At 55.5% G+C, this 11,347-nt stretch overlaps 1 protein-coding gene across 1 annotated transcript in view; it reads left to right on the forward strand.

Moving 5' to 3' along the window:
* LGR5 (leucine rich repeat containing G protein-coupled receptor 5) overlaps positions 1–11,002 on the forward strand; it is a 127,141-nt gene extending 116,139 nt beyond the window's left edge. Inside the window, exons 14-19 of the mRNA XM_038549570.1 lie at positions 3,579–3,650; positions 4,708–4,833; positions 5,895–6,040; positions 7,820–7,903; positions 10,011–10,372; positions 10,538–11,002. Coding sequence (XP_038405498.1) covers positions 3,579–3,650; positions 4,708–4,833; positions 5,895–6,040; positions 7,820–7,903; positions 10,011–10,372; positions 10,538–11,002 — 1,255 coding nt within the window. The remainder of the gene's footprint in view (positions 1–3,578; positions 3,651–4,707; positions 4,834–5,894; positions 6,041–7,819; positions 7,904–10,010; positions 10,373–10,537) is intronic.
* The last annotated feature ends 345 nt before the right edge of the window (positions 11,003–11,347 follow it).

Raw genomic sequence — 11,347 nt, forward strand, 5'->3', positions numbered from 1 at the left:
CGAATCATCGGGGGGCTGCGGGAAGGAAGGCGTCCCCACCCACCTCCTCAGTCAGAATCTCAGGTGGTTCCTAACCATCTGCAAGTGGGGTACTTGCTCAAAATACTCTACTTTGAGCAAGTACCCCAAGGGTTGAGTACCACTGCCGTGGCAAACGCTCCTGTTGACCAGATGATTAAGAATTGTAAATAGAGTATCTAATTCCACTCCATGAGGGAAAACACCATCTATTAATCATACATCTAAAAAAACAAAAAAACAAAAACAAAAACAAAAACAAAAAACACCTTGGTAACAGATTGTTTTCTGGGGCAGTTAAATCTTTTTCATCTCAAAACTGAATTTCAATGTGATTCTGATGGATAATGACAATATCTAATCTTTAAATTCTGGTATATTTTCTTAAAAACGCTTTTTTCTCTAAAGTATTTCTTTGTGTTTTTTAAGGATTACTTATTGGGGCACCTGGGTCCCTCAGTCCTTGAAGCATCTGCCCTCAGCTCAGGTCATGATCCCGGGGTCCTGGGGTGAGCCCCACGTTGGGCTCCCTGCTCAGCGGGGCATCTGCTTCTCCCTCTGCCCCCACCCCCGCTCGTGCTCTCTCTCTCTCTCTCTCTCAAGTAATGAAATTTAAAAAAAAAAAAGGATTTATTTATTTATTTTAGAGAGTGAGGGAGAGTCAGGGGGAGGGGTGGCATAGAGAGAGGGGAGAGGATCTCAAGCAGACTCCCCCCAGGAACAGAGCCCCTGGCAGGGCTCCATCTCACCACCCTTAGATCATGACCTGAGCTGAAATCAAGAGTCCGATGCTCAACACACTGAGCCGCCCAGGCGCCCCCCACCCCGAAGTTCTTCTTAATACTTAAGAGACTATACCCTTGAAAAATAGTCTTTTTTTTTTAGATTTTATTTATTTATTCATGAGAGAATAGAGAGAGAGAGGCATGAGATACAGGCAGAGGGAGAAGCAGGCTCCATGCAGGGAGCCCAACGTGGGACTCGATCTCGGTTCCCCAGGGTCACTCCCTGGTCTGGAGGCAGACACTCCACCACTGAGCCCCCCAGGCGTCCCTACACCTTTGTAAAATAATACTCGTCCTCCAAACATTTTAAATTTATCCTTAATTATCTTCTCCTAAAAATTTACCATGAAAACTATCTTGTTCTGAATTTAAACGTGTTGCCCTTTCCCTATTTGTCACGAGTGTGAGCTTGTGAAGTGCTTGCACTTTTTTTTAACAGACATAAAACAAAAATCCCTAACCTATTTCCATTACCTGCCGTGGTCACCCAGTTGGAGTTTTGGCTGCTTCCCAAAGTCGGTCCCATTTTAAATGGCGGATAGAGTTGGTAACGGTCCCTGCAGCCCGGCAAGTCGCTGCTGTCGCAGAACTCCAGTGTCCCCACAGGAAATGCATACGTAGATTTTCTCACAGTCACATGAAATGAAAGGCGGCCCCCTACCGACAGCAGAAGGCCCTGAAGGCCAGAGTCTGAGTCCCCCTGAATTCCCGCGGCTCCTTAGAGTTTACGGGTCACCCACCTGTCCCCAGGTGGGCCAGGCTTCTGCCCCGGGTCCCCGCCCTCCTGAGCGGCCTGTGCCCCACGCCGCCCCGCTCTTCATCCCATCCTCCGCACGCACTGTGGCTCGGGCACCAGCGTGGTCACCGCGCCCCCAGCCTCAGGGTCTCCTTCCAGGTGCAGGCGACCCTTCCCGCCCCGCCTTCAAACTGCGACCGCAGCCTGGTCCTGCAGCCCCCGATGCACCCAGGCATCGCCAGGCCTCTGCCCCATGGTGGCCGTCCCCGGGCCAGAAGCACAGGGTCCCCGGCCCTGAGGCCTGTCCTGTGTGGCCCGCACAGCGCAGCCCTGGGTATCTGGCACCCAAACCCCGAGCGCACCGTCTACTGAAGAGCTTCCAGCAGGTTCTGAGCCACAGCCAAGACCCTGTGTCAGCTGGGCTTAGAGGCCAGCCCCTGACCTCATTCTGCAGCTTTGAAAGAGGCACTAACTGCCTGGGCCTCAGCCCCGAGCTGAGGGTTAGAGCCACGCAGAAACAACACCCTGGGCTCCTAACCTCCCAGCGGTCAGTGTGCAGTCATGACCTCGGTACCTGCGGCCAGAATGCGCACCTGGCCGCCCAGGGTGTGTCGGTGAGGGGCCTGGCGGGGCCAGCTTCCACCCGGCAGCCGGGGAGGGGGGGGGGGGCGGGGGGGCGGGGGGGCAGGGGTCAAGGTCGCGGCCAGGGTCAAGGTCACAGCCAGGGCCGAGGAGGGGGCCACGCTGGAGAGCGGGGCGGGGATGACTTGCTCCCCTGGCCCTCGAGCTTTTGTGAGCTGCTGGAGGGCGCTCTCCTCCTCCCACTGCCCAGCCTCCACTGGAGCTTCCCACTGCCTCCACCCCCCCTTCGTGGCCAAAATCATTTTCGGTTCCCAGACCCATGATGGACCAAAATAAAAAGTTTCATCCAGGTTAGGGAGCCTTTCACATTCGACTATGAATGTTCTGCGAAGAGCATCTCCCTAGGGAAACGCAGGAGGGCCGGCCTCATACGAGCCACCGGGAAGTGGATGGTGGCCGCTTTCAGGTTCCTCACAGGCCTACACCTTGGTTATCCCCATTAGTTAGGCATTTCACTTTATTTTTTAAAGATTTTACTTATTTATTCATGAGAGACACAGAGACAGAGAGTCAGAGACTCAGGCAGAGGGAGAAGCAGGCTCCCTGGGAGGAGTCCAACGCAGGACTTGATCCCAGGACCCCGGGGTCACGCCCTGGGCCCAAGGCAGATGCTCCACCACTGAGCCCCCCGGGCATCCCCAGTTCGGCATTTTAAAAATACAAAATTTAAGTTCATTTTTCCTTTCTTTGAAATGTGTAAGTTCTTATTCCTGCTGAATCATCTCCATTTCAGTGCGTGTGTGTGTGTGTGTGTGTGAGTGTGAATTGTAGGTTTTTCCTGGTAATCAAAGAATTTGACTTCCCAACGTATTAGCCCCTTTTTGATTTATTTTGCAGTTAAGAATTTAAATGTGCATCTCTGTTACTGGGATTTTTTTTTTTTAATACTTCTCAGTGTTAAAAAAAAAAAAAAAAAAAAAAAAATACTTCTCAGTGTTTCTCCTGCGGCCCCGACGTACCTGACAAACTCAGCCACAGCGTGTGGCTGAGTTTCATTACGTTTCCAGGATGTTCTCCAAGTTTACTTGGTAGTCAGAGGAAGACCCTCCGAAGCTGAGGTCCCTAACTCCTCCTCTGCCCCCACTCATCTCAGAATTGCCCTCATAAAATCTAACGAGCATGTTTAAGTCAACTTTTTAGCAGAGTAAAATCTAAAATATCCTCTTGAATAATATTCCCTTGATTAATTTAAAACAAGATTGATGTAAAGCTCCAGCCTTAGTCACTTTGTACTATAGACATCTGTATCTCGAGGCTGATGTGATGGCCTAAGTGTTTTGTCCTGAATGGAAGCTAAGTTTTGGCAGAAGAATGAATATATGTGGTAAAACTTCACACAATCTTATATATATGTAAAATCCTCTCACTTGCCTTTCTTTTTTTTTTTTTTTTAATAGGAATTTAGCCTGGAACAAAATTGCCATCATTCATCCCAATGCATTTTCCACGTTGCCATCTCTAAGAAAGCTGTGAGTGTTTCATGGCTCGTTGGTGGCATATTTTATGTAATTGGGGGCCACCTAAATTCATCGGAAACATTGGTTTTGCTGAAGAGGCCACGATGCACACACTGCCTGGCCCTTAGTGCTCTGCACCCTGGAGCTGGATGGGACCAGAGGGGGGGGAGCCCACGCCCCTGCTGACCCTCCCCCTAGGAGGCCCTCCCTCCTCCAAGGCCCCCCCCACCAAGACCACATGGGCCCTGACCCACCTAATTGACGATCTGCGTGGCAGCTGGTTCTGGTTATTGAGGTGAAATTTTCCATTTTCTCTGAGCAGTCAGGTGGGGCAAAATAGATGTCATTTCAGTTCCAAAGGGTTTTCTTTTCTTTTCTTTTTATATTTTATTTATTTATTCATGAGACAGAGAGAGAGAGGCAGAGACACAGGCAGAGGGAGAAGCAGGGTCCCCGTTGGGAGCCCGATGCAGGACTCGATCCCAGGACCCCAGGGTCACATCCTGGGCCCAAGGCAGCTGCTCAACCACTGAGCCCCCGGGTGCCCCCTAAAGGGATTTCATTTCCTATTTGCCATCCCGACGAAGAGGTTTCCTGTCCCGATTCTCCTCTGCGCGGGACTCCCTCCAGCCTGTCCCTTGTCGACTGGACCGAGAGGGAAGGAGCTGGTCAGCCGGGGGCGCGGGGACCCAAGGGACTAAACCCACAGCGCCTCCCCCACCCCAAGCTGAATCCGCTCCACCGCACTTCTCGGATGACCTGTAGCTCCTTCTGATGTCTGATGTCCCCACCAGGCAAAATGCAGCTGAACGCAGAAGTGACAGTGCAGGTGCCCCCGAGACATCCCCCCGGCCCTGCAACTCTGATCGTAAACCTAAAAGTTATCAGGAGCTAAGCCCAAAATGGTTATTTCTACTGCCAGGGTATGGACCCTGCTTAGGTGTCCTTATGGAGCAGTTTAATAATCTTTAGGTTGCTTTTTTCTTTTTTTTTTTCTTTCTTTTTTTTTTTTTTAACATCGACACTTTCTGCTAACACAGACCAAAAGCCAATTGTTGATGTTTTGCAGGGACCTGTCGTCCAACCGCCTGTCGTCCTTTCCTGTAACGGGGTTACATGGTTTAACTCACTTAAAATTAACAGGAAATCATGCCTTACAGAGCTTGATATCATCTGAAAACTTTCCAGAACTCAAGTGAGTTTGTCATTAAAACTAATAAGATACATTTGTGGTCATGCGAAATAATAGACGTGTTAGAGTGGTTTTCGAAATTTATGAGGTCATGGGACTCCTTTGAATTGCATTTCATGCCCTCAAGTCCCCCACCCCTGCGGCACGGTTAGGACGACCCCTGCAGGGGGAGAGCGTCATCCTGACCGCAGTTCCTTTCTTCCTCGAAGATGCCCCCCAAACCCCCGCATCCTAGCCTTCACCGGAAGAGTTGGAAAACCACCGATCCATGGGGTAGAAACTAGGACACGTAATTAAATAACATTATAACATGATCGCAGTCCTGCTTACTTTTTAAGATTTACCTAGCTTGTTATACATTCTAATAAAATGTCCGAAATGGCTATTTCTTTGAGGAAGTAATGCTCTTTAAAACCTGTTATGCATATTTCTGTTTAAAAAAAATCCCTTGAAAGACCATATATATACATATATGTATGTAGTAGGTATGTGGGGGGGGTACATATACATGCATATTTTTTTAAGACACACTACAGTTTACATACTTTTAGAACCATAACCCCAAAAGAGATTTAGGAAGGGAGAAGAGAGTAAAAAAATCTAAAAATGCCCCCCAAACAACTTTTTATTGTATTTCCTTCGTTGTTTGCGATATATTTTTAACAGTTAGAACCGCAGTACGTATACGGACTTACATCATGTTCTCACTGCTTTACCTTATGTCACACTATAAGCACTTTTTAATGGTGCTACAATTTTCCTAGCAGTTCTTTTTCGACTTCCTTATTATGGAAATTCCCAAGCACCGAAGTAGAGACAATAATAGAATCTGTGCATCGCCCAAGCTCAGCAACTATCAACATTTCATGGCAATAACTTTTAATGACTCCGTTGTTATTATAAATAGCGCAGTAATGAACATCTTTGTACACAGTCATTATTTTAGATTATTAATTAAGGCTAAGACCCAAAGGCAGAATTAATGAGTGAAAGAAGATGAAGACGGTATTTGACAACCTGTGTCTTTAAGCCTGTGTTTTTTGCTTGGTTTCGTTCATTTGAAGGGTCATAGAAATGCCTTATGCTTACCAGTGTTGTGTATTTGGGGTGTGTGAGAATGTCTATAAAATCTCCAATCAGTGGACTAAGGATGACAACAGCAGTACGGATGACCTTCATAAGAAGGATGCCGGGATGTTTCAAGTTCAAGGTAAGACCTGCTACGTCACAGTGATGAAATCCTATCCAGAAGGGTCTTGAAAAATCATCAAACGGGTCATCTGAACTTGGGACAAGTCCCTATGTAAGCAGCCCCAGCAAGACGGTACACAATCCCAGTATTTAGAGACGCCCAGAGAAAGAGAAATACCCCTTAAGATTCACTCTAAAAGTTCATCTTTTCTGTAGGTGACTCCTTCATACTTTTATTAATAATTCAATCCCCCTTAGCATGTACTATCCTCGGGGATAATTCTTAATCATCACCAGTATTTTCACAAACTTTTAATTTATTTTTTTCACAAACCTTTAAAAGGGCCTCCTCCTCATTGGCTTTATTTTTTTAGCCGTGTTTCTGAGCGTCCTTCTCCAGAAGATAAAATCCATTTTTATTCTTACGGCATGAGAGAAGCGGACCGTACAGGCACTTAGACGCCTCCGCATGGGAGCAGAAGGGCCTAAGCACCCCACTTCTTATCCAACTAATTCTGAAACATTCTCCCCTCCTACCCCCCGCAGAGGTATCTGTCACGAAGGTGAAATGAGATAATGTCTGTAAGGCACTTGGCTCCCCTTGAAGTAAGAGCTTACTTAAACAGACAGCAATGCCCCTGAAACCACACGTGTGGGAATGGGGAGACGCCACGCGGCTCCCACTCGCCTCTCCCTGCCAGCCTTGCAAGTTTGCACAGAGTTGCACAGACGGGCTTCTCCTCCATTGGGCCCTAATGATCTGTTGATTCCCAAGCAAGTGTGATTGTGTCTGTCTGCATGTTACTTCATTTATTTTTCTTTTAAAGATTTTATTTATTTATTTGACACACAGAGAGAGAGACAGAGAGCACAGGCAGGGGAGCGGCAGGCAGAGGGAGGGGGAGAAGCAGGCTCCCCACTGAGGGGGGAGCCCGATGCGGGGCTCAATCCCAGGACCCTGGGATCATGAACGGAGTCGAAAGCAGACGCTCATCCGACCGAGCCACCCAGGCACCCCACCATTTCTTCATGTACACGCATCAGTTTAAGGAGCTGATATTGTAGCCCATGGCTTTTTTGTTTGAGGCCACAGGAGGCATCTCGCTCGGGTTTTTCCCTGAGTTTTTGCTCCCTGCCTCATCCATGCTAATTTTTACTATAGTCACTCAGGGGGAAAAAAAAAAAGGTAAGCATGCCTCACGTGTGCCAGGATACACGATAACAAGAGAGTCAATGTTCTTCAAGGAGTTTATTTTTAAGGGCAGTGATGCCGTGTGTTGGATCAGAAAGCTCCCATTGCAGAACTAGGCGCTAAACCGAGCACCACTAGTGTCCTGCTTGGTCCTCTGTTAAGCACAATCTCCCGGAAAGGCTGAACTCACTGCACCTGGTTCTCCTTCTTGGGCCCCGAGAGCACAGCCCAGAACATTCGCCCACGAGGCTCCCCCGGTGTTGGGGGGGCTGGCACCCAGTGTGAGGTCAGTGCGGTTCGGGGCCCTCGTGAGCTGCAGGGAACAGAATGAGAGCTGAGGCGCTACGGCGGTGGGTGGGGGGGGCCTGGGGCTCCCTCCCTCACCCCCGTTTCCCCGGAATCCTGTGTCATCCAGTAGCTCGAGGAGAACATCCCCAGAATAGATTGCAAGAAAGCCAGAGCCCCGGGGGGAACGCGGGACCCTTGGCCTTCAGTTCCCTTGGCGCCATCTCGTGTCTTGAGGATAATGCAGGCCTCTCTCCCCTGGGATGTGGTCTCCAGCCAAGAGACCCAGAACCCCCATTACAGGGCTTCTCGTTCCTGCAGATGAGCGGGATCTTGAAGATTTCTTGCTGGACTTTGAGGAAGACCTGAAAGCCCTCCACTCGGCGCAGTGCTCACCTGCCCCAGGTGAGCCGAGCAGCGTCTCCGCCCTGCCCCTGAGGTCGGGGTGACATACCCGCCACCTGTCCCAGCAGAATTGCTTCCGAGGCTCTTCTATCCCTCCCGTGGGGACCTTTAGGATAGAGACGCCCATGCCCTGGGGTCAGTGTCCGGTCATAGGGTTTCTGCGGAAGACCTTTGACTCAGATCAGTGAAAACGGAGGAGTCAGTCGGGTAGTTAAAAGCGTATGCCAGTTTTTAAAAGATTTTATTTATTTACCTACTTATTTGAGGCAGAGGGAGGGAGGGAGCATGGGGTGGGGGTGTCCTTGAGCAACAGATGGGGAGGCAAAGGCTCTCGAGCCGCCTCCCCGCTGACCCCGGACCACACCAGGGACAGCGACGCGGGCCTGACCCTAGAGTCTGACCCTAACCCACGGAGACACCCAGGCGCCTCACCTGAGCATCTGCCTAGATATTGGCCATCCAGCCTGAGCTGGCATACAGCTGTCTTGCTTCACGTCATCAGTTTTTTAAATTTGTATTTATTCACGAGAGACACACAGAGAGAGGCAGCGACACAGGCAGAGGGAGAAGCAGGCTCCCCGCGGGGCCCTCTATGTGGGACTCGATCCCTGTGTTCCGGGATGACACCCTGAGCCGAGGGCAGGTGCTCCACCGCTGAGCCACCCGGGCGTCCCTATCACTTATTTTTTTAAAGTGTCATCTTCCCTAAATAGCCATTTGATTAAAGCAAATAACAGTCCATACAGACCAGCAAAATCCTGTATATGGACCTCACAGAGCTATCCCAGTCCCAGGAACAGGGTGGGCCAGGCGAAAGGAAAACAACAGCCGAGAAGGGCTGAGATCTTAGTTTCAACAACTAGCCTGTCTCTTGCTCTCAGACATCAAATGTCCTTATCAACCTGAGACCAGGTTTTCCTGAAATGCACCTCTACACTACCCACCCTGCCTCTTCTACTCCTGTGGGGTACGTCCTCGAGATGCTCTTTCTCTGCTTCCAGAACATTCCTGAGGCATTCTAGAAAAACATGTAGAGGGAAGCCCCGGAGAGCTGGCCCTGCAGCTGGCCCCGAGTCCTCCGTCCCTGGGGGACTGGGATCAAGGGACTTAAATCCCACCCACCCCCCCACCCCGCGGTTCTCTGCGTGTAGCTGCTCCAGCGGGCAGCCTGTGTTGGCAGGAGGAGGGGGAAGGGAGGGGGGAGGGGGAGTGGACGGGGGAGTGGAGGGGGGAGAGGAGGGGTTTTTTGGGGGGAGGGGAGCAGCCTCAAGGCGCCTGGAGGGGCAGAGGCGGGGAGGGGTTTCCGGGGAAGCAACCGAGAGGTCCCTGGAAGGCGGGGTGGTGGTAGGGGGTGGCCTGTGGGGGAGGGAGCCGCCACAGGTGTTTGAAGGGCGGGCGGGGCTAAGGTGGGTAGGGTGTGTGTGGGGGGGGGCAGCCGCAGGTGCTTGGGGGGGCTGGAGGGGCGGGGTGGGGGAATGAGGGGGCGTGAGCGTGTGTCCGAGGGAGCCACCGCAGGTGCTTGGGGGACCGGGGCGTGGGAGGGGCCGAGGGGGTGGGGGGGCGGCGGGGTGGAGGTCCGGGGCTGGGGGGCCGTGTCCCGGGAGCGGCGTTCAGGTGCTGGGGGGTGGAGGTCCGGGTGGGGGGAGCAGCTTCCAGGTGTTGGGGGCGGAGGTCCGGAGGTAGGGGAGCGGCCTCCAGGTGCTGGGGGTGGAGATGGGGGGGGGCCGTGTCCCGGGAGCGGTGTCCAGGTGCTGGGGGTGGAAGTGGGGGGAGCAGCCTCCAGGTGCTGGGGGTGGAGGTGGGGGGAGCAGCCTCCAGGTGCTGGGGGGGAGGTGGAGGGAGCAGCTTCCAGGTGCTGGGGGTGGAGGTCGGGGTGGGGGGGGCAGCCTCCAGGTGCTGGGGGTGGAGGTGGGGGGAGCAGCCTCCAGGTGCTGGGGGGGGAAGGTGGGAGGGGAGGCCGTGTCCCGGAGCGGCCTCCAGGTGCTGGGGGTGGAGGTGGGGGGGAGGCCGTGTCCCGGGAGCGGCGTGCAGGTGCTGGGGGCGGAGCTCCCTCCGGGTCCCGCCGGCCCTGCTGACGCCCCCGCTCCCCCCGCCCGCCCGCCCGCAGGCCCGTTCCAGCTGTGCGAGGACCTGCTGGGCAGCTGGCTGACGCGCGTGGGCGTGTGGACCGTGGCGGTGCTGGCGCTCGGCTGCAACGCGCCGGTGGCGTGGACGGCGCTGCGGGCCCCGGCGGGCGCGTGGCCGGCGCAGCGGCTGCTGGGCTGGCTGGCGGCCGCCGACCTGCTGACCGGGGCGGCGAGCGCGGCGCGGGCGGCGGTGGACGCGGCGACGTTCGGCAGCTTCGCCCGGCACGGCGCGCGCTGGGAGCAGGGCGGCGGCTGCCGGCTGCTGGCGTGCGTGTCGCTGTTCGCGGCGCAGGCGGCCGTGTTCGTGCTCACGGCGGCGGCGCTGCAGCGGGGCGCGCGGGGGGCGCGGGGGGCGCGGGGCGCGCGGGCGGGGCCGCTGTGCGCGCTGCCGGCGGCGGCCGTGGCGGCGGGGCCGCTGCTCGGGGCGGCGGCGCGGGGCGCGTCCCCGCTGTGCCTGGCGCTGCCCCCGGGCGGCGCGGGCCCGGCGGCCTTCGCGGCGGCGCTGCAGCTGCTGAACGGCGCGTGCTCGGCGGTGATGGGCGCGGCGGCGGCGCGGCTGCTGTGCGCGCCCGCGGGGGACGCGGCGGCCCGGCACGCGGCGCTGCTGCTGCTCGCCAACTGCGTGCTGTACTGGCCGCCCGCGCTGCTGCGCCTGTGCGCGCTGCTCGGCGTGGCGGCCGCGGGCCCCGAGCTCAGCAGGTTCGTCCTGCTCGTGCTGGCGCCGCTGCCCGCCTGCCTCAACCCGCTGCTCTACATCCTCTTCCACCCGCACTTCAGGCCGGCGCCGGCGGGCGGCCCGCGGCGGCCCAGGCCCAGGGAGCCCAGCCTGGCGTCCGTGAGCTCCGACGACGCCGACAAGCAGGCCCCCGGCGACGCCACGCAGGCCCTGGTCGCCGCGGCCCGCGACCCGCCGCCGCGCCCCGGCCCGCAGGGCTGCCGCCTGCCCTCCGTGCCCTTCGTGCCGTGCCTCTGACGCGGCCCCCGCCCCCGCCCCCCCCCGCGGGGAGGATGACGGTGAGGGTGGGGGTGGGGGTGGGGACGAGCCGCCCCCGCGGGCAGCGCAGGCCCCACCCCGGCCCCCGGGCGGCCGCCGCCGCTGCTGTGCGGGCCCCGGGGCGGTGCCGCCAAGCCTTCCCGGAAGACGCTCCACGGTTCCAACCCGCCCGGCTGACGACTTGGGGGCCGGGGGCGGAGCCACCTGCTCACCAAAGAAGACCTAGACCCGAAAAGACGCTTAGATGGAAGGTGGTCCCCAGCGGGCAGGAAGGAAAGGCCGGGACCGCAGGACTCTGCTTTTAATGCCCGCCCCCCGCCCCGC

This window comes from Canis lupus, chromosome 10 (assembly GCF_011100685.1).
Source record: "Canis lupus familiaris isolate Mischka breed German Shepherd chromosome 10, alternate assembly UU_Cfam_GSD_1.0, whole genome shotgun sequence".
In the NCBI taxonomy this organism is placed as follows: domain Eukaryota; kingdom Metazoa; phylum Chordata; class Mammalia; order Carnivora; family Canidae; genus Canis; species Canis lupus.